This window comes from Saccoglossus kowalevskii, chromosome 5, assembly GCF_978046115.1.
Source record: "Saccoglossus kowalevskii chromosome 5, keSacKowa6.1, whole genome shotgun sequence".
NCBI lineage: Eukaryota > Metazoa > Hemichordata > Enteropneusta > Harrimaniidae > Saccoglossus > Saccoglossus kowalevskii.
The window spans coordinates 36,581,608-36,605,751 of record NC_140645.1 but is presented as its reverse complement, the minus strand read 5'-3'; the positions used below and the strand labels follow the sequence as shown (position 1 = coordinate 36,605,751).

The 24,144-nt window shown below is 34.0% G+C and overlaps 1 protein-coding gene across 1 annotated transcript in view; it reads right to left on the bottom strand.

Annotated features, from left to right (window-relative positions):
* Window positions 1–24,144, bottom strand: part of LOC144359583 (multiple epidermal growth factor-like domains protein 8) — a 42,764-nt gene that overhangs the window by 7,056 nt on the left and 11,564 nt on the right. The window contains exons 3-20 of the mRNA XM_085499383.1: window positions 23,020–23,232; window positions 22,281–22,461; window positions 21,508–21,596; window positions 20,885–21,110; window positions 20,116–20,302; window positions 18,414–18,562; window positions 17,043–17,159; window positions 11,500–11,692; window positions 10,858–10,951; window positions 10,290–10,470; window positions 8,685–8,854; window positions 7,942–8,169; window positions 6,371–6,583; window positions 5,635–5,883; window positions 4,963–5,075; window positions 3,956–4,087; window positions 3,388–3,591; window positions 942–1,104 (exon numbers count right to left, since the gene is read on the bottom strand). Coding sequence (XP_085355509.1) covers window positions 942–1,104; window positions 3,388–3,591; window positions 3,956–4,087; window positions 4,963–5,075; window positions 5,635–5,883; window positions 6,371–6,583; window positions 7,942–8,169; window positions 8,685–8,854; window positions 10,290–10,470; window positions 10,858–10,951; window positions 11,500–11,692; window positions 17,043–17,159; window positions 18,414–18,562; window positions 20,116–20,302; window positions 20,885–21,110; window positions 21,508–21,596; window positions 22,281–22,461; window positions 23,020–23,232 — 3,102 coding nt within the window. The remainder of the gene's footprint in view (window positions 1–941; window positions 1,105–3,387; window positions 3,592–3,955; window positions 4,088–4,962; window positions 5,076–5,634; window positions 5,884–6,370; window positions 6,584–7,941; window positions 8,170–8,684; window positions 8,855–10,289; window positions 10,471–10,857; window positions 10,952–11,499; window positions 11,693–17,042; window positions 17,160–18,413; window positions 18,563–20,115; window positions 20,303–20,884; window positions 21,111–21,507; window positions 21,597–22,280; window positions 22,462–23,019; window positions 23,233–24,144) is intronic.

Sequence of the window (24,144 nt, the reverse complement as noted above, 5' to 3'; positions counted from 1 at the left end):
AGCAATCTAGAAAAGGATACACCAAACAAAACAAAATGGACATAATATCAAAACATCAAGGCTACTTAATACGATGATAGTCTTGCTTTCTGTTGTATCATTGGTTAGATATGTGTCTTAAAGGGAAACCTTCCAAGCCCAGGGATTGCACCAAAGAATCATGGGACACTATTGTTTATGTTGTTTACAAAGTTAATCTATCTTTTGTTATTCATTGTAATTTTTATCTAGAAAGTAAATTTGTTGTGAGATTACGCTTAACTGGAAGTGCCCCTTTAAGCACTTATCAAAAGTTCGATATCTTTATTTCATAACTCCGTGATATCATGCATGTTTATCTACAGGTGATTAATAAAGTACGGGCTAAGAAACCGTACAAACCACAAACTGATGACTTCAGCTCCTAGTTTACATAGTGAGCCCCTGTTACAAAAGGGAAGCAATAAATAAATAAATAAATAATAGTTCCACATTGGTTAAAATTAATGGTTACCGGTAGACACTGGCAGTCATTAAGTAGCAATATGAATGAAACAGTATTTTTAAAATTCAGCACATTACTGTCTGAAAAGTGACACATGTTGTTTACAAAGATTCATTTGATTTAACGGTAGTAGAATACTAAACTACTGTAAAATCAAGCGAATATTTTTTTTTCCTATATTTTAAATTCAACTTGTCAAAATCAGAGAAAGTAAATTCCATACAAAACACCCAAAAAGGCTTTTCAGCAAAAATTAATTCCAGCTAAAAGACTGTACTCAAAAACATGAAACAATAACTTTAATCAGTGTGTCACATGTCTGGTATTTAGAGACACGTATATGATGATAAACTAATACATGTAGCCATTTAGTTACAATCAAAAAATAAAAATAAATATGCAAATAATAAACCTGCTACCTTATACTAATTTGTAAATAGTAATGAGATATAGTTACTTATGTTCTATCACAGAATTTCTTCCCATCTCCTTGAAATCCTCTGTTACAATGACACACAAAATATTCCTGTGTATTCTCACATGTGGCATTCGGATGACAATCGTCTAATCCTAGTTTACATTCCTCAACATCAGGACAACTTTCATAGGACCACTCAGATCTATGGTAAAATACATGTGATTTGGTATAATTATTAAATAGTTAGGTAGTCAGCACCACTCAGCTATGTGGTTAAAAACATGTGATTTAGTATAATTATCAAATAGCTAGGTAGTCAGCACCACTCAGCTATGTGGTTAAAAGCAAGTGATTTAGTATAAATATCAAATAGCTAGGTAGTCATCACCACTCAGCTATATGGTTAAAACATGTGATTTAGTATAATTATCAAATAGCTAGGTAGTCATCACCACTCAGCTATATGGTTAAAACATGTGATTTGGTTTAATTATCAAATAGCAAGGTAGTCAGTACCACTCAGCTATATGGTTAAAACATGTGATTTCGTATAATTATCAAATAGCTAGGTAGTCAGCACCACTCAGCTATATGGTTAAAACTTGTGATTTGGTATAATTATCAAATAGCTAGGTAGTCATCACCACTCCGCTATATGGTTAAAACATGTGATTGGTATAATTATCAAATAGCTAGGTAGTCAGCACCACTCAGCTATATGGTTAAAACATATGATTTAGTATAATTATCAAATAGCTAGGTAGTCAGTACCACTCAGCTATATGGTTAAAACATATGATTTGGTTTAATTATCAAATAGCTAGGTAGTCATCACCACTCAGTTATATGGTTAAAACATGTGATTTGGTATAATTATCAAATAGCTAGGTAGTCAGTACCACTCAGCTATATGGTTAAAAATATGTGATTTGGTTTAATTATCAAATAGCTAGGTAGTCAGTACCACTCAGCTATATGGTTAAAACATGTGATTTCGTATAATTATCAAATAGCTAGGTAGTCATCATCACTCAGCTTTATGGTTAAAACATATGATTTAGTATAATTATCAAATAGCTAGGTAGTCAGTACCACTCAGCTATATGGTTAAAACATATGATTTGGTTTAATTATCAAATAGCTAGGTAGTCATCACCACTCAGTTATATGGTTAAAACATGTGATTTGGTATAATTATCAAATAGCTAGGTAGTCAGTACCACTCAGCTATATGGTTAAAAATATGTGATTTGGTTTAATTATCAAATAGCTAGGTAGTCAGTACCACTCAGCTATATGGTTAAAACATGTGATTTCGTATAATTATCAAATAGCTAGGTAGTCATCATCACTCAGCTTTATGGTTAAAAACATGTGATTTGGTATAATTATCAAATAGCTAGGTAGTCATCACCACTCCGCTATATGGTTAAAAACATGTGATTTGGTTTAATTATCAAATAGCTAGGTAGTCAGTACCACTCAGCTATATGGTTAAAAACATGTGATTTGGTTTAATTATCAAATAGCTAGGTAGTCAGTACCACTCAGCTATATGGTTAAAACATGTTGATTTCGTATAATTATCAAATAGCTAGGTAGTCATCATCACTCAGCTGTATGGTTAAAAACATGTGATTTGGTTTAATTATCAAATAGCTAGGTAGTCAGTACCACTCAGCTATATGGTTAAAACATGTGATTTCGTATAATTATCAAATAGCTAGGTAGTCAGTACCACTCAGCTATATGGTTAAAAACATGTGATTTGGTTTAATTATCAAATAGCTAGGTAGTCAGTACCACTCAGCTATATGGTTAAAACATGTGATTTGGTATAATTATCAAATAGCTCGGTAGTCATCACCACTCCGCTACATGGTTAAAAACATGTGATTTGGTTTAATTATCAAATAGCTAGGTAGTCATCATCACTCAGCTGTATGGTTAAAAACATGTGATTAGCTCAGATATATGATTAACAACGAGTCATTGTTAGTGACACGTCTCTATTCAGTTTTTAATGACAGTGTTATAACAATGAAAGATGTATATCATAATAAATGTTATTCAACATAACATGCTATGCACTGGGACATGGCCACTAGTCAGCCATTTTGAGACGTTTTAGACAATATGGCTGTGAATTTGATAAATTCCTAAGAGTGTAGAACTTTTGAACAAAGTTTCAACTGAATCAGACGATATATAAGTAAGAAAACAGCATGGACATGGTCAGCTACATACAGTCTAGAATATATATTATCGTAAGTATTCTAATTTTTTTTCGAAACCAAATTCTAATTTTGGAACATTTCAATTTTTCTTGGTGCTTAATGTTAAATTATGTTTTTCATTCTCACTGATGCTATTCAAGAATACAATGACTAGTGCGAATAGGTAAACCCTTTTTTTGACAATGAGTTGTTTTTGACAATGTTATTGTAACTGAAGTTATCAACTGACTGCATGGTGGTGTACTTACAGTTCAAGAGGTATACCATGTTCTTCTGTTATCAGCTGACTGCATGACATCTCTACGTCAGGTCCAAGGTAATCTCCATCATGGCAAATACCAATTGTAGGGTTGTATTCATTACCACACCAACCACATTGAAATGTATCCAAACATTCACCACATGTTGTATGCTCGGAACAGTCAAGACATTTTTTTTTCTTTTCTTTTATACTGAAACAAGACAGTTAATTTAATTATTCCATAATATTCAAAATATACCGTAAAATACTTAATTTTTGCTTTGAATTAATTTTCATTGAAGGAATGATTCAGTGAAAATAAAATCAAGCAAATATACTTTTTCCCCTATATTTTACATTCAACTCATCAAAAATCAGTGAAAATAAATTCCAGCGAATATACCCTTTTTCCTGTTTTTTACATTCAACTTGATAAAAATCAGTGAAAATAAATTCCATACAAAACACCCAAAAGGTCTATTTAGCGAAAATTAATTCCAGCTAAAATAAAGCATTATACAGTAATAGGTTTGTAAGGTAAAAAGATTATGATGACAGAAAAACTAATGCCTTACTTGTCAAACCAGTGAGAACACTGTCCAAACGAAAACTGCGAAATATATGATGCAAATGCAAAACAAGTCGCTGTGTTCTGACACCATGCGCATTCACTAACAACGTCTGTACATTCACTGCAGCTGGTTCTCCTGTTAATTAACCATAATACAATAGTCAGTATACTCAATACTACAACAACTCAAACACAATAGGTACATTATAATAAGCATAAATAATAATTTCCTTATATAAAATGGCGAAAGCATGTCTATGTCTATGCCTCTCATTTGTAAGTAAAACTAGAAAACTACAATAACAATTAGGAATACATGTAGTTAGATGCTTTCAATTAAATATTATTAAAATCATTTGGGAAGCATGTACATGTATTTAAATCATAAATTAGGAAATAATCTAAACAATCTGAAAAATATATTTATGGGCACCCTACACAAAATAAGGATGAATAACTTTTTGTAAAAAAAAATCAGACCTATATGTCCATCTAATAGATAGGTAAATGAGAGATATTGCTCTGGAACAGCAATAATTAAAACAAAATCAGCCATTTTGAATACACGTATAATGAATATATATAATTTGAACATAGACAGTCAAAGCATGTCAGAGATATGGCTCTAGAAAGCCCATTCATTAAAACAAAATGACCGCCAGTCGGCCATTTTAAATCTTATCTGAAAAACAAAATGATGTGCATCAAGGTCCTATAATGTCCAAGGTATATACCAAGTTTAAACAAAACCATCTGTAAACAGCCGAGAAATGCTTGATTTTGATGATTTTTTAGCACAAAAATACTGCCATTTGGCCATCTTGAATCAGATCGTGAAATAAATTGATGTGCAAATGTATAATATCAAGCATGATGTATGTGGGAAGTTTGAGATTGGTGCACGCACACAGAGACACATGGATGCATGGAGGTCAAAACATCCAGGAGTCCCAGTTTTTGGAATTAAGCTGTTAAAATTATTAAAACACATATAATAACTGAGTTACTTACAAAGAACACGGCACAGAGCAGTTTGCAGGATTTGAGACAACTGTATCATACTCATTAAATCGACCATGTCGCATACACCGAGTATCATCTGATAACCACTCACATAAGGGGTTCTACAAAACAAGTATTGCTACTGAGTTAAAGGGTCACAAAAAATAGAAATAGAAGATTTTTAACATTCTTATGGCTGCCATTCGGCCATTTTGAACTTCATTGTCAAACAAATACATATGAACATGTGGCAGAGGAATATTTCAGCACAAATCAGCTGCTAGTGCATCATACTACACTAGTCTGCTCTTAATAATACTTTTCACAATATTTAGGAATTTCAGATGAGTCTGTTTTGTTAAAATTTCAGAAACATTATTGTATAATTTAATTTCATGACAGCTATTAATACCTACTGTGTATTTCAGATAATTATTAAAATGTGTTGAGAGTGATTATGAAAAAAGTCTTGAGTTGGAGTACTATTTTTTTAATTCATATCCTTCCAATAAGCAATAAGAATTAAATGAATAATATCAAACCTTAACAATAATTTTTAAAACATCAATAGATTTTCTAAAATTAGTCAATATCAATGAAAATGTTTACTTAAAAATTGTAATAAAATATTATAATAGCTTTTAAGAGTTTGTCCAATGCATGATCTACGTATTTACTTACCTCAGTACAAGTGAGACAGTCCATGAAATCCTCACACACAACACACAGTTCTGGGTTGGTAATTAAATACTGAGCACCAACAACACTGCCACATTGTAATGGATCATTACTGATTGTATTACGTGTAATACATGTATTACTTGTACTACACCATCCACATAATGCGTCAGTCATGCAAGCTAAACAGTTGGTGTAGGTGTTACAAATACCAGTGTAGTGATATGGCTGTAAAAACTTTGCAGTGATTGGCTACAGATTAAATAAATAAATAAATAAATAAATATTAATAAATAAATAAATAAATATCATTTGTGAAGAGTATCCTTCTCAAGATTTAAATTCTTTCTATAATATTACCACAATAATCTGTCAGTTCTGCAGCATTCCCTTATTGCAGTCAAATTATTGATGTATCCACTAAATCAAGTCATTACCACCAACAATCGACTGACATATATACTGGCCTGTCAATCAAATTACATGTCAACTTAACATTCTTATTACTCATTGTTATGTCATTCTTAACTCTAAAAAAATCAAAACATTCTCACTAATATTTATTAATATATTTCTTGTATATATGTATGGTTTACCACATAGCAGGAATACCACATTCAACCTTGGCCTGCTTTCCCAGTGGGTCCTTGTGGTTGTTGTGTTAGAAGACAGAATATAATGACTGAAGTAAAATAGAAAGATAATAAAGCAAGTTTTATATGCATACAACTGTACTTACAGTATGAATATCATATGACTCTATCACCTCTATGTTCCAGTCTAACTGCATTGTACTACCACCTTGCTGTTTGGGATTGTTAAGGATAGTTTGTTTGGCTTCAAATTCCATATAATACTTGGCAACACGTGATGTGTCAGGAAAAACAGGATTTCTTTCAATTTCATGGAAACGGAAATTGTCATTTGGAGCACTGTTATAAGCAATTTGTTCCTAGTGAAAAAACAGTGTAATAGTTAGTCTCAATCAACCGGAATCTGCCATAAATTGGCCCATCCAAAAGAATTGCCCTGATTTCACGGCTTGTGGGCCCTCATTCGGGGTTCAAAATTTCAAAAAATGATCATCAAATATTTGTTTGGGACTTCTATTTTCATTGAAAAATCCACCTACGTCTTCTTTCAATGCCAGCAGGTGGACCACTCGAGACGAAAGAAACCACTGCAGAAGCTAATACAAAATTTGATACATATTTTTCTGGCTGAGTTAAAAAGTAGACCACCTTAACCTTCATTACAATGTCACCCAGTGTCATCTTTCTCCCCAAAAAATCACACTAACTAAGCTGGTACGGCAAATACAATTTTTTTTTTGTATTTTATTGGTAACGAAAATAAATTCTAAAAGAAGTTTCATAAAAACGAACACAACTGCATTTCTTAGTAGAAAATGTTCACGGTAGCACAATCCAATCATGCTGCGTTTCACAATTGTTGACTATTACTCAGTAGTGATTATAATAATATACAAAAAATAAATTTGTTGAATTGTTGTGAAATGCAAATAAAATTCAACTTAGTTTCATCGTAAGCAAATGATCATAAACGCTTGAGGCTGTAGGATATCCTCTAAGTTTTGCATGAGTTGACCTGGGACGAGCTAATTAACCAATCAAAATGATGGATGATGCCAGCGTGTTCAAATTACCATAGCTCATTTAAATATGTTAATGTTATTGAACGCAATTTGGAAGAGATTTGTAGTACGATCTTTTGGCTTGGATTTTGATGCGAAAACGGCATGATTTTTTTTAAATAAAAAAATTAGTTGTTTCAAAAGCATTTGAAGAATAATTTAACAATGTTTACAGTGATAACAGCTCCTTGTCGAAAGGAAGCTTACCATTCATGCTAGTCTCAATGAACATCAATACTCTTGAGTAGGCATCAATGACTACAATCAAACTTTTTTAGGTGTCAGGAAAGATTGGAATGTTCAAAAAATTACGCCAAGATAATAAAAAAAAAATATCTTAAAAAACTGCCGAAAAATCATTATTTCTTGGTCCCATTTAATTTTTTTAAAAACCCAAATCGCCGTTTAACGGCCCAGGGCCAATTTACGGCAGAATCCGGTAATATTACAGGCAACTAGGATTGACTGATACACTGTCGCAGTTGATACATTGTCATATAGTTTCCAGTAAACAGTGTAATTTTTGTTGGTTTTTATTGATTGTTAATCACCTTAACATACATTCTACTGCTTTTTATTTTGTATTTAGAATTACATAATTAAAAAAAAAATAATTAAAAATGGCTGCACTGTATTGACACTATGACGATACTTACCAAATTGTCAGCAGTATCATCTGTACTGAGGGATAAAGTAGATATTGATCTTTTTCCTCGCATCCACAATTTGATTTGCTGTCCCAGTCCTGAATGGTCAGTTGGAGTGGCCCCCAATGGCAATATATAACCCTTATACAGACCAATATATTCCCCTCGTTTATCACTCTCTTTTGTAACGATTGGTTTAAATAAAAAATCATTGTTGAGACTGGGTACGAAAGACACCTACGAGAAATCAGGAATGTTGAGAAATCATTTAGTGAAGCAAAACTATAGTAACATTTCCTACCAGGACTATTGTCTTATTGTTATTATTATAATAACGCATTGAATAGCATGCATCCTGTCAGCAGTCTATTAAAAATTGCAAACACTGGACCTCGCTTCTCAATTTGGAAGCATCATATAAACAAAACACTAGGTGATTTTGTGAAATGAGCAACTCTTTGTTTGTAAAGAAATATTTTCTGATAAGACACATAGTTCTAAATCTAAAGAATAAAAACAAAAAAAATCTCTCAAAATCACTCCACTTTCATGGTTGAAACAGATGTCACATATTTTTTAAACTACTCAATAAAAACCATTTATTTATTGTAATTTGTGAAGTGATTAGGTTAAATAATTTTCAACTGTTATCATCATGAATAACGTCAAAACTCTTTTCACTAATTTCTTTTGCTGGCTTTCTTTACTATTCTTTGAACGCTTTCAAATGCCAGTACATTGTTGTACACTACCTCATCTGGTTCAGCTTCATTCATTGGAAATTTGTATTTGATCCAGGTCATTCCTGGTATGTAATTCCTTGTACGACAGTGTTCCATTTCCTGGATGAATGTTCCATTCCTTCCCCACCAAGGAATAACACCAGTATATGTAGACATGTCGCCACAATAGCCTAAGGGAGCTGAATGATCAATACTAAGTGTTACAATCCGTATATATTAAGTGGACATGTCACCACAATAGCCTATGGGAGCTGAATAATCAATACTAAGTGTTACAATCCGTATAAGTGGACATGTCACCACAATAGCCTATGGGAGCTGGATAATCAATACTAAGTGTTACAATCCGTATAAGTGGACATGTCACCACAATAGCCTATGGGAGCTGAATAATCAATACTTAGTGTTACAATCCGTATAAGTGGACATGTCACCACAATAGCCTATGGGAGCTGAATGATCAATACTAAGTGTCATAAACCGTATAAGTGCACATGTCACCACAATAGTCTATGGGAGCTGAATAATCAATACTGAGTGTTACAATCCGTATAAGTGCACATGTCACCACAATAGCCTATGGGAGCTGAATAATCAATACTTAGTGTTACAATCCGTATAAGTGGACATGTCATCACAATAGTTTATGGGAGCTGAATAATCAATACTTAGTGTTACAATCCGTATAAGTGGACATGTCACCACAATAGTCTATGGGAGCTGAATAATTAATACTAAGTGTTATAACCGTATAAGTGGACATGTCACCATAATAGTCTATGGGAGCTGAATAATCAATACTAAGTGTTACAAACCATATAAGTGGACATGTCGCCACAATAGCCTATGGGAGCTGAATAATCAATACTGAGTGTTACAATCCGTATAAGTGCACATGTCACCACAATAGCTTAAGGGAACTGAATGATCAATACTAAGTGTTACAATCCGTATAAGTGGACATGTCACCACAATAGCCTATGGGAGCTGAATAATCAATACTGAGTGTTACAATCCGTATAAGTGCACATGTCACCACAATAGCCTATGGGAGCTGAATAATCAATACTTAGTGTTACAATCCGTATAAGTGGACATGTCATCACAATAGTTTATGGGAGCTGAATAATCAATACTTAGTGTTACAATCCGTATAAGTGGACATGTCACCACAATAGCCTATGGGAGCTGAATAATCAATACTGAGTGTTACAATCCGTATAAGTGGACATGTCACCACAATAGTTTATGGGAGCTGAATAATCAATACTTAGTGTTACAATCCGTATAAGTGGACATGTCACCACAATAGCCTATGGAAGCTGAATAATCAATACTAAGTGTCATAAACCGTATAAGTGTACATGTCACCACAATAGTTTATGGGAGCTGAATGATCAATACTAAGTGTTACAATCCGTATAAGTGGACATGTCACCACAATAGCCTATGGGAGCTGAATGATCAATACTAAGTGTTACAATCTGTATAAGTGGACATGTCACCACAATAGCCTATGGGAGCTGAATAATCAATACTGAGTGTTACAATCCGTATAAGTGGACATGTCACCACAATATCACATGACGTAATGCATGGGTTTGTATTACCTACCATTTTTTGGGTAACATTTTCTGTCTTCAACACACCATCCACATTGTTGGTTGATTACCACATGCTGAGGCGTATCAGACAGTCTTGTATCGCCATGCTGCCATGCCATACACGCATAACATTCTTTTAGTACACTACATAGACCAGGACAGTCACCAGTTTGGAAACCATTCTTACACAACTGAAAGAATATTCATAACATTTTCAATTGCAGAGTAGGTGAACCTGGTAAATGTGTTAAGTTGAATACTGTGAAATACTTTATTTTAGCTTGAATTAATTTTCGCTGAAAAAACATTTTGGGTGTTTTGTATGGAATTTATTTTCACTGATTTTTGACAAGTTGAATGTGAAATATAGGGAAAAAGGTGTATTCGCTGGATTTTATTTTCACTGAATCATTCCTTCAGCGAAAATAAAGTATTATACAGAATATCATCACTGCCATAGTGAATTTAACTCCCTTTGAATATCAATTCAAAAACTAAAAATTGAAAAATATTAGTTTTATTTTTTGAATGCAAAATATACTTCACAGTTTTACAGGTCAAAAAGTAAATAGACATACCTCCTTTTCGTCAAATGCCAAACATCCAGCTCTGCTATCAGCATATTTCTTTCTACACCAGGCACAATCAGGATCATCTAAACACTGTGACTTACTACAAACAATAACAGACATCAATTATCGAACACTTTAGTAACAGCAGAATTATACGGTCATGTCAAAATGCTTCAAATGCTGCATTCCCATGATGTATCCTTGGAAACAAAAGATGTATAATAATAAGGTTATTACAAGAATACCTCAAGGTATGCAGTCACACAGTATGCCGTTGCATCGACCTCCGCTGCACATCGATCGATACTTACCCTGCACTGTCGTGCTGTCTCGTAATAACCTCATAATATTACACCGAAAACAATATAATTCATCTGTATGTAAAGTACAGTATGAAGGTGTTACACACAAGTTTGAATATCTTCCTAATTTTTGTAAATATGCGCCACTTTTGCCTCACATCTGACACTTTTTTGCTTACATTGGATGCAACAACAATGTAGTATGTGTCCGAAAATAAATCACATCACCGAACACAAATGATGGCATGAGCATGAAAACTTTGTTTTTCTACTGAGTGTACGTGTTAGCCAATTCTATAAATTTACTGTAATTGTGACAATGTCGCAATAAACACACAATACTTACATTGAATGCTTATGGCATGCTGGCAGATGAGAAATCGTATTAGGATTTAAAGCAATAGAACCGGGAACTTTATAACCAATCAAATCACTCAGAACAATACCACTGTAACCACCTGAGATAATCAGTATGCTTCCATCCCGCACAGCTGTCACATGACCTATTCTACCTTTAGCTGGAAGACGAGAATTCTCACCTTAAAAAGGAAAGAAAAAAATGGCTAATGCAGTGAAATTAATATATTTTTATTCAATTTTTTATTCTTATGCGTTCTCACTAGAGCATTATAGTGTAGTGACCCAGTGTTCAACCCTTGGCATTAAAGCATAACAACCTAGTGTTCACTCAAGAGAATAAAAGAGTACTGCCCCAGTGTTTTCCCCAGAAAATTAGAGAATAATGACCTAGAGTAGGGCATTATTGACTAGTGGGCGAGAGGTCACCCCCAAAGCATTATAGAATAGTGGCACAGTGTTTTATCCAAGGGTATTTTTGTATAGTGGCTTAGTGTACTCTCCAGGGCAATATAGAAAAGTTACCTAGTGTTTGCCTCATAGCATTACAGTGTAATAGATAGTGTAATCTCCAGGGCATTATAGAAAAGTTACCTAGTGTTTGCCTCATAGCATTACAGTGCAATAGCTTAGTATACTCTCCAGGGCATTATAGAAAAGTTACCTAGTGTTTGCCTCATAGCATTACAGTGTAATAGATAGTGTAATATCCAGGGCATTATAGAAAAGTTACCTAGTGTTTGCCTCATAGCATTACAGTGTAATAGCTTAGTATACTCTCCAGGGCATTATAGAAAAGTTACCTAGTGTTTGCCTCATAGAATTACAGTGTAATAAATAGTGTAATCTCCAGGGCATTATAGAAAAGTTACCTAGTGTTTGCCTCATAGCATTACAGTGTAATAGCTTAGTGTACTCTCCAGGCCATTATAGAAAAGTTACCTAGTGTTTGCCTCATAGCATTACAGTGTAATAGATGGTGTAATCTCCAGGGCATTATAGAAAAGTTACCTAGTGTTTGCCTCATAGCATTACAGTGTAATAGATGGTGTAATCTCCAGGGCATTATAGAAAAGTTACCTAGTGTTTGCCTCATAGCATTACAGTGTAATAGCTTAGTGTACTCTCCAGGCCATTATAGAAAAGTTACCTAGTGTTTGCCTCATAGCATTACAGTGTAATAGATGGTGTAATCTCCAGGGCATTATAGAAAAGTTACCTAGTGTTTGCCTCATAGTATTACAGTGTAATAGCTTAGTGTACTCTCCAGGCCATTATAGAAAAGTTACCTAGTGTTTGCCTCATAGCATTACAGTGTAATAGATGGTGTAATCTCCAGGGCATTATAGAAAAGTTACCTAGTGTTTGCCTCATAGAACGAGTGTAATAGCTTAGTGTACTCTCCAGGGCATTATAGAAAAGTTACCTAGTGTATGCCTCATAGCATTACAGTGTAATAGCTTAGTATACTCTCCAGGGCATTATAGAAAAGTTACCTAGTGTTTGCCTCATAGCATTACAGTGTAATAGATAGTGTAATCTCCAGGGCATTATAGAAAAGTTACCTAGTGTTTGCCTCATAGCATTACAGTGTAATAGCTTAGTATACTCTCCAGGGCATTATAGAAAAGTTACCTAGTGTTTGCCTCATAGCATGAGTGTAATAACTTAGTATACTCTCCAGGGCATTATAGAAAAGTTACCTAGTGTTTGCCTCATAGCATTACAGTGTAATAGCTTAGTATACTCTCCAGGGCATTATAGAAAAGTTACCTAGTGTATGCCTTATAGCATTACAGTGTAATAGATAGTGTAATCTCCAGGGCATTATAGAAAAGTTACCTAGTGTATGCCTCATAGCATTACAGTGTAATAGATAGTGTAATCTCCAGGGCATTATAGAAAAGTTACCTAGTGTTTGCCTCATAGCATTACAGTGTAATAGCTTAGTATACTCTCCAGGGCATTATAGAAAAGTTACCTAGTGTTTGCCTCATAGCATTACAGTGTAATAGCTTAGTATACTCTCCAGGGCATTATAGAAAAGTTACCTAGTGTATGCCTCATAGCATTACAGTGCAATAGATAGTGTAATCTCCAGGGCATTATAGAAAAGTTACCTAGTGTATGCCTCATAGCATTACAGTGCAATAGCTTAGTATACTCTCCAGGGCATTATAGAAAAGTTACCTAGTGTATGCCTCATAGCATTACAGTGTAATAGCTTAGTGTACTCTCCAGGGCATTATAGAAAAGTTACCTAGTGTTTGCCTCATAGCATTACAGTGTAATAGCTTAGTATACTCTCCAGGCCATTATAGAAAAGTTACCAAGTGTTTGCCTCATAGCATTACAGTGCAATAGCTTAGTATACTCTCCAGGGCATTATAGAAAAGTTACCTAGTGTTTGCCTCATAGCATTACAGTGTAATAGCTTAGTGTACTCTCCAGGGCATTATAGAAAAGTTACCTAGTGTTTGCCTCATAGCATTACAGTGTAATAGCTTAGTATACTCTCCAGGGCATTATAGAAAAGTTACCTAGTGTTTGCCTCATAGTATGAGTGTAATAACTTAGTATACTCTCCAGGGCATTATAGAAAAGTTACCTAGTGTTTGCCTCATAGCATTACAGTGTAATAGCTTAGTATACTCTCCAGGGCATTATAGAAAAGTTACCTAGTGTATGCCTCATAGCATTACAGTGTAATAGATAGTGTAATCTCCAGGGCATTATAGAAAAGTTACCTAGTGTATGCCTCATAGCATTACAGTGTAATAGATAGTGTAATCTCCAGGGCATTATAGAAAAGTTACCTAGTGTTTGCCTCATAGCATTACAGTGTAATAGCTTAGTATACTCTCCAGGGCATTATAGAAAAGTTACCTAGTGTTTGCCTCATAGCATTACAGTGTAATAGCTTAGTATACTCTCCAGGGCGTTATAGAAAAGTTACCTAGTGTATGCCTCATAGCATTACAGTGCAATAGATAGTGTAATCTCCAGGGCATTATAGAAAAGTTACCTAGTGTATGCCTCATAGCATTACAGTGCAATAGCTTAGTATACTCTCCAGGGCATTATAGAAAAGTTACCTAGTGTATGCCTCATAGCATTACAGTGTAATAGCTTAGTGTACTCTCCAGGGCATTATAGAAAAGTTACCTAGTGTTTGCCTCATAGCATTACAGTGTAATAGCTTAGTGTACTCTCCAGGGCATTATAGAAAAGTTACCTAGTGTTTGCCTCATAGCATTACAGTGTAATAGCTTAGTGTACTCTCCAGGGCATTATAGAAAAGTTACCTAGTGTTTGCCTCATAGCATTACAGTGTAATAGCTTAGTGTACTCTCCAGGGCATTATAGAAAAGTTACCTAGTGTTTGCCTCATAGCATTACAGTGTAATAGATAGTGTAATCTCCAGGGCATTATAGAAAAGTTACCTAGTGTTTGCCTCATAGCATTACAGTGTTATAGCTTAGTATACTCTCCAGGGCATTATAGAAAAGTTACCTAGCGTATGCCTCATAGCATTACAGTGTAATAGCTTAGTGTACTCTCCAGGGCATTATAGAAAAGTTACCTAGTGTTTGCCTCATAACATTACAGTGTCATATACAGTGCAATCTACAGGGCATTATAGAAAAGTTACCTAGTGTTTGCCTCATAGCATTACAGTGTAATAGCTTAGTGTACTCTCCAGGGCATTATAGAAAAGTTACCTAGTGTTTGCCTCATAGCATTACAGTGTAATAGCTTAGTGTACTCTCCAGGGCATTATAGAAAAGTTACCTAGTGTTTGCCTCATAGCATTACAGTGTAATAGATAGTGTAATCTCCAGGGCATTATAGAAAAGTTACCTAGTGTTTGCCTCATAGCATTACAGTGTAATAGACAGTGCAATCTCCAGGGCATTATAGAAAAGTTACCTAGTGTATGCCTCATAGCATTACAGTGTAATAGACAGTGCAATCTCCAGGGCATTATAGAAAAGTTACCTAGTGTTTGCCTCATAGCATTACAGTGTAATAGCTTAGTGTACTCTCCAGGGCATTATAGAAAAGTTACCTAGTGTTTGCCTCATAGCATGAGTGTAATAACTTAGTATACTCTCCAGGGCATTATAGAAAAGTTACCTAGTGTTTGCCTCATAGCATTACAGTGTAATAGCTTAGTATACTCTCCAGGGCATTATAGAAAAGTTACCTAGTGTTTGCCTAATAGCATTACAGTGTAATAGATAGTGTAATCTCCAGGGCATTATAGAAAAGTTACCTAGTGTTTGCTTCATAGCATTACAGTGTAATAGCTTAGTATACTCTCCAGGGCATTATAGAAAAGTTACCTAGTGTTTGCTTCATAGCATTACAGTGTAATAGCTTAGTGTACTCTCCAGGGCATTATAGAAAAATTACCTAGTGTTTGCCTCATAGCATTACAGTGTAATAGATAGTGTAATCTCCAGGGCATTATAGAAAAGTTACCTAGTGTTTGCCTCATAGCATTACAGTGTAATAGATAGTGTAATCTCGAGGGCATTATAGAAAAGTTACCTAGTGTTTGCCTCATAGCATTACAGTGTAATAGATAGTGTAATCTCGAGGGCATTATAGAAAAGTTACCTAGTGTTTGCCTCATAGCATTACAGTGTAATAGATAGTGTAATCTCCAGGGCATTATAGAAAAGTTACCTAGTGTTTGCCTCATAGCATTACAGTGTAATAGATAGTGTAATCTCCAGGGCATTATAGAAAAGTTACCTAGTGTTTGCTTCATAGCATTACAGTGTAATAGCTTAGTATACTCTCCAGGGCATTATAGAAAAGTTACCTAGTGTTTGCTTCATAGCATTACAGTGTAATAGCTTAGTGTACTCTCCAGGGCATTATAGAAAAGTTACCTAGTGTTTGCCTCATAGCATTACAGTGTAATAGATAGTGTAATCTCCAGGGCATTATAGAAAAGTTACCTAGTGTTTGCTTCATAGCATTACAGTGTAATAGCTTAGTATACTCTCCAGGGCATTATAGAAAAGTTACCTAGTGTTTGCTTCATAGCATTACAGTGTAATAGCTTAGTGTACTCTCCAGGGCATTATAGAAAAGTTACCTAGTGTATGCCTCATAGCATTACAGTGTAATAGCTTAGTATACTCTCCAGGGCATTATAGAAAAGTTACCTAGTGTTTGCCTCATAGCATTACAGTGTAATAGCTTAGTGTACTCTCCAGGGCATTATAGAAAAATTACCTAGTGTTTGCCTCATAGCATTACAGTGTAATAGATGGTGTAATCTCCAGGGCATTATAGAAAAGTTACCTAGTGTTTGCCTCATAGCATTACAGTGTAATAGCTTAGTATACTCTCCAGGGCATTATGGAAAAGTTACCTAGTGTATGCCTCATAGCATTACAGTGTAATAGCTTAGTGTGATCGCCAGAGTAATGGTCGTGTCCTCCTGGGCGTATTATTAATATAAATTCAGTGTGCAATGAATTACACCAACACAACATTTGATTATTAATACTTACTGCTGAAATCCTTAGAGATTTCCTGACTGTTTACCCATTTATGACATCCAAGATGATAATAATAGATGCCATTGTCATAACATTTTTCATGATAGTTATGTTCATGTGTATTTCCACCTTAAATTGAATAGAATGCAATAAACAATCAGATTCTTAATTTATTTGTTTATTCTTTATTGGAACCAAGCATAGTGTTTGGAGTAATGTAGCATAGTGTTCTTTGAATACAGCATAGTGTTTGTGTAATGCAGCATAGTGTTTTTGTAATGCAGCATAGTGTTTGTGTAATGCAGCATAGTGTTTGTGTAATGAAGTATAGTGTTCTCTGAATACAGCATAGTGTTCAGGTAATGTAGCATAGTGTTCTCTGAATACAGCATAGTGTTCATGTAATGCAGCATATTGTTCTCTGAATACAGCATAGTGTTCAGGTAATGTAGCATAGTGTTCTCTGGATACAGCATGGTGTTCAGGTAATGTAGCATAGTGTTCTCTGAATACAGCATAGTGTTTGAGTAATGCAGCATAGTGTTCTCAGAATGTAGTATAGTCTTTTATGTTCATGACATATTGGAGTAAGATTTCAGATTAACTTGTGCATAGAGTTCTAGAACATGACAGTGTTCCCTTTGTTCAATAGGAACACTAAACAAGTCATCCATTTTGAATCAGAACTTGCAGCAAATGCATGTTTAAGTGTAACATGTTGTACAATCGAGTTTAATTGCAACAAGCAAAGGCATGTCAGAAACATAGCTCTAGATCAGAATTTATTAATACAAATTTGTTATCTGATCTGAAAAAACTTATATAATAGCTGTCTACGGATGACTGAGATCCAGGCCTTAGATGAAATAAATGTCAGATTTGGCTAAATTTTTTACATTAAGATTTTTTACATTCTATCTTTAAGCAATCTTGAAACTGATTGCCAAAAGGATGCATGTGTGTGACACGATGCTTGTATCAAGTGTGAACATGATAGCTAAGAAATGTCCCCAGAACAGCATTCATTAAAAAAAATGGCCACCAGTTGGCCATTTTGAATCTAATCTTAAAAACAAAATGACATGCATAAAGATCTTGTGATGCCTCGTGAGCAAGTGCAGCCGAGTAGTTTATTGATTTACTCAAAATAGAAATGACGTAACCATAGAACGCCGAAGCGAAGAAGCTCAGTCATGTGTGAGTTCAGTTTGAATGTGAATTCAAGATGACACCATGCACAATTTGATCAAAATAACCTGAAACACTGTTGAAAAGTGAACTATTTTAATTCCTAGACCAGAAATCGATTGCCTTATCATTGGATCGCCATAAACCTTTCAATTTAATGATATAATAGACCTGCTGCATGCAATGCATACTTACCAAATATTACCATATAGTTCCCCATAATATTAGCAGTATGTAAAGCTCTGTGTTTAGGTTTCGCTCCATCATTTTTATCATAATCCCAAAGTGTCCAATATCGATAATCAATTTGAAAGGCATAGATGGATTGAGATCGATAACTTTGTCTGCAAAACAACAAATATTATTACAATAATCAGTTCTAATTATCAAAGTCATCATCTCAGAATATCATGACACTGCAGGGAAACCATACACCATACCCTTGATATGTGTTAATCTAATGTTCAAAATTATGATTTGTTTACATGCAATACCTGAAAGAAGCGTTAGTGGCCCTGGAACATGTGTTAAGGTAGAGATGCAGGTTTGTGGGCACTTGGGAGTGAATTTTTTTTGTTTTGCTTTTTATTATCCAAACAGTCTTGGCTATAGACTGTTAAAATTTTGTAGAATTGTAAATAGTGGAACATACTCAAAAAACGATTTTAAAATGTAGATAACAGGTGCAAACATTCTCTCTTTTGAATGCTTAGCAAGATTTAGCAAGGCTGTACATAAATAATAAAAAAGAAACATGGTAAAAAAAAAGAAATGACGGGATCTCCATCTTATGCACTATATTTAACTTTTCACAAAACGATAATACATTCAAATTTGAAACTGTTACAGCCATTTTAATTATGAGCATTAGCAAACTTCGTACTGAGTGAATTGTTATGCAAATTAGCAATTATCTCAGCTTCTTTTTAGTGCACATCCCAGAACTTTAAAAAAAAATAGCTCCTAGACGCTTTGACCTTTTGTTTTGAAATTTGCACAAAAGATTGACAATGTGTTTATCTTCAAAACATTGTTGGGGCATTGTTTTTGGTTGAACAGTGTTACAACAATCGTACAGACAACTAGCCTGGGTGTTAATTTATGCATAAACTTGAAGTAGTGAAATTTAAGCTGCTGCCCTGCATAATTGACAACTGGTAGACAGTTTTCAAGACGGCAACAAAATTTCAAAATTCATACAATAAGCTTTTCGAAATTATATATTTTTGTGGACAAGGGAGGTCATCTTGGTTTCCTGATTAACTAATTAAAAAACCTGTCAGGTAAACTGCATCTCTACCTTAATCTAATGTTTATAACTATGATTTGTTTACATGCAATATCTGAAAGAAGCATTAGTGGCCCTGGAACATGTGTTAATCTAATGTTTATAATTATGATTTGTTTACATGCCATACCTGAAAGAAGCGTTAATGGCCCTGGAACATGTGTTAATCTAATGTTCATAAAATTATGAATTGTTTACATGCCATACCTGAAAGAAGCATATGTAGCCCTGGAACATGTGTTAATCTAATGTTTATAATTATGATTTGTTTACATGCCATATCTGAAAGAAGCATCTGTAGCCCTGGAACATGTGTTAATCTAATGTTCATAAATTATAATTTGTTTACATGCAATACCTGAAAGAAGCATCTGTAGCCCTGGAACATGTGTTAATCTAATTTTCATAAATGTTGGTTTGTTTACATTAAAGCAGGGGAGTCATCACCTGCGCATGCGTCAGATGGCCATAGCGTGTTATTCTTTACAAACAAGCGTCTACCCATGAGCCTTTGCGATTTTAGCGTGTGTTGTTATCATCGCTTGAGACTCAATTCCCGCATGTGCGCAGGTGACAACCCTCTCGCTTTAAGGATGGTAACAAACTCACCTTGAATAGCGAGGCTTGAATCCACCGAATACTATGAGCGATCTAGATTCAGGATGATAAACCATAGAATGCCCAGACACCCGTAGATCTGATATTGTTCCTCCACGATAATTAACTTCTTCCCAGTGATAATTTGTAAAGTCATATCGGTACATTTTAGACATGAAATTGACGGATTCAGAACGACCTAAAAAAGAAACAAAACCAATATACAATAGTTATGTCCATGGTAACAAACTTTTTCAAGCTTTAACATTTTTTTTTTAATCTCCAAAGTTTTTGTTGATTTTGTAAAAAACACTTCCGTAAATCATTTAATTTTTGCTGCTATTACTGGATTCTGTCGTAAATTCACCCATTTTATTTTTTTAACAAGCAGCCTGTCGGCTGAGATAGCTCAGCTGTTAGCAATGCACATTTTAATTAAGAACTGAAGATATCATTAGAAAATGAACAATATTTATAGTATCAAAACAATCAGACTTAAATAAAATATCACTTTTTACCAAAAATGACAAAAACATTCATTAAATTTAGATAATTGAAGATATCATCATGAAATGAACAAATATCAAAATTGAAAAGATTCTGACTTGCGGTTTCGCAGAATGAAGTTGAAATTGTAAAGTTGACGACGACGGACAATCAGTAATATGTCTTTGTCGACAGCGGAGCTAAAAACCCGAACTGCCGTTTAATGGCCCAGGGCGAATTTACGACAGAATCCGATAATTGTCTGGATTTGATATTTTAAGGGAATTCGTCTTACCTCCGTAGATATAAAGATATCTGTCATCCACGATACATGCTGTATGATCAGTCAAACCAGGCATCTGTAGATTACCTGTAGTAGCTTGTCTTTGCCATGTACCTGTGTTGACTGTCACAATGAAACTCCACAGTTCATTGGATATAGTTCCATCTGCCAGGGTTCCACCAAACATTAGCAAAGTATTTTGTGTGTAAGCTACCATTGTATGCCCATATCTCGCAGACTGCAAAAAAACAAAACAATAAGAATTTCACAGAATGATGTGATTATTGTCCCAGCCATGTTATACATGAATTGACATGCATATGTATAATATCATGTATGATGTATGTGTGAAGTTTGATTGTGATTGTTCCAGGCATTTCTAAGATACAGGTTTCTAAGCACGAATGCACAGAGGTCAAAACATAAGTCCTTGTTTTCAAACTGCGTCCAACGGGGAATAATTAGAATACTACTACATTTTTACTTTTTACACAGTGACTCTATATAGCAATGCAGTTATGTACATGAGTATATAATTTTATGTGCATAATGGCCACCAGTCAGCCATATTTGGAATCACAGACTCACACTTTTTCAGTTTTCGAACTGGTCTGAATGAGTATAAATTATCTTACTGGTTTGACTGCAAGTGATAGAGTGATCCATTCATTGGTTGAAAAATCAAAATATAAAGTGTCATCTAAAACGATATTCAGCGTAAAACCTGAAATAAATTTAAATAGTGTGAGAAGGACAAACAGCTGGGATATACAGTGTAGAAATACTATGTCATGTTATGGAATAATATTCACATACTGACAATAGAAAACACTAACACTGGAGACTAAAATATAAAAATCAAAGAAAATCCCAAGATGAGAATGTATGCAGAGTTCAAAAACAACTACAGTTTTGAACCTTACCTTGCCACATTAAATACTAAACAAACAACTCAGTACAAACAAGCACAGTTTAGCAATTGAAAAAGAAAGGCACCCAAAGACACAATTACAAAATATGATTTAACAATGTCTGTTAATGAGATTGAAGATAAATTACACTTTTTATTACTTTGTCAGATGACAAATATCACATTCCCAGCTTAAATTTTCAGCTCATTCCAAAAAGTTGTATATCTACGGTACTTAAAAATAATAACAGGTACTTCACAACACAAAAAGAAATTTTCTTTTGATGTTACTTTTTTTTAGTTTTTGTTATCCATATAATTATTGCTAATAGTTGATAGAAATGTACCGCACTTTTTTTTACTTTTTTCTAAAGATACACTAAAATACTCCTAACACTATGGGAGAAACTTTATGTTTTTTCAACAAACTAAGGGGTCACTAAACAAACTATGCTTGAATAAGTGACAGAAAATTGAATATGAGATAAAAGTACTTACCACCAAAAATCCAGAATTTATTGGTTGACTGGAGATACACACCAGCATGTTTTGTTCTAGCTTTAAAGTGATCACCACTAGACAGAGAATATGTATTACTCCATCCTGTGTTATCAGAGACTGGTAAATCACATCCTTCACCAACATATCCATCAGAACAGCCACATTTCATAGGTGTGATCTAAAAGATAAATGGACAGAGGCATGTACTTTAAAATACTGTAAAACATGTTTAAATAGCTACATGCCATTTTAGATAATTTGACTCAATGCATGAATTAACTGAATCTCAATTTAGCTAAAGTGCCAATAATCTCATTGTGAGAATATGCTTTATTTTATATTAGTGACATCTTGAATTACTGTAATTACAGATTAGCTAAATTACCTAAAATAACATGATAGCTAAAAACACATGTTATACAGTAAGTACTGTAAAATCTGTATTAGAAGCCGCGACTTCTATGAAAATGGTACAATGCAACAGAGGGGATCATGCTGATGCAGCTCCTAGTAGAGTATCTACATATATGAGAAATGGTGAATTTTTGGTTCTCAATTATTCAAAAAAAATGGGTGTGCCTTCTATTAAGGATGCAGCTTCTAATACAGATTTTATGGTATAAAGTACTAAACTGACACACACCACTGTAGTATAACTTCCTAGTAAACCCACTGTATGCCTCAAGTAAAGTTTGTTCTTCAATTCTGACCTCCTAGTAAAGTGTAAAATACTTACAAAAAGACACTGTCCTCTGTTTTCATCGTAACCACAATTGCCAGGACAGCTTTCAAACTGACAGGCGTCACCTTTCCAGCCTCTTTGACAGTCACACTGGTAGTCTTTACACGTACCTTTTCCATTACAATCATTAGTACAATTTTGGATGTAAAAGTTAGCATCTACACCATCTAAAGCATAATTAGTATCACTGTAAAGATATATTATCATCTGTGGAAATACAAACATTTTTTAATCAATTCATTTTTTATTTTCTTTGATTGTTACTTACGAATCATTGTCTGTATTAAAGCATGTATAATATTTCTAAATAGGATCAGTTTAATTAAAAGGACTCTTTCACTAACTTGCTAGAATCATTGCCCACTGAAAGTCTCCATAGACACTAAGTAGCTGATATATGGGTATATAATAGTGCCAGCAAACAAAGCATTAATACTCAAATTATTTATTGGTAGTCGTTTTTTTCTCAAGAATGAAATTACAAAGACAAATGCATAAAATGACACTCTTGGCAAATCAACCACAGCAAAACTGGTCTATTCATTATTGAATATTGCAATATGGCTTCAATAACAGTATAATATATATATTTTTCCTTTTATTGGAAAATTTGTCAGTCAAACTGATGCAATACTATACTGTAAAATACTTTATTTTTCCTCAGATTTTATTTTTGATATTTCCTCTGAAGAGATAATTCAATGAAAATAAAATCCAGCAGCTAAAATAAAATATTTTACAGTAATTAGTTTTAGAATAAGATTTCAAGTGTGCTTACAAAGCAAAAAAAAAAAAAAAAAAAAAAAAAAAAATTAAAAGTATCCGGTAACTTATTTTGAGCATTACACAATGTGATGCAAATTAAGTTTGAAAATTTGTTTCATAAAGCTGGATTTTTGTAATTTATTTAAAAAAAATATTTTCCCTTGTAATTGGGAACAAGATATTGCACTTTTGTAAACAGCTCTACAAAAATTTAGTAATATTATGTACTGCATTTTTAACATGGCCAGAATAATACAGCGTAAAAAACAAAAATACATTAATGCTTCACGAAAACAATATAGTAATACAGTGTAGAACTACATGTAAAATTTTGTAAGTTAATAAAAATACAAA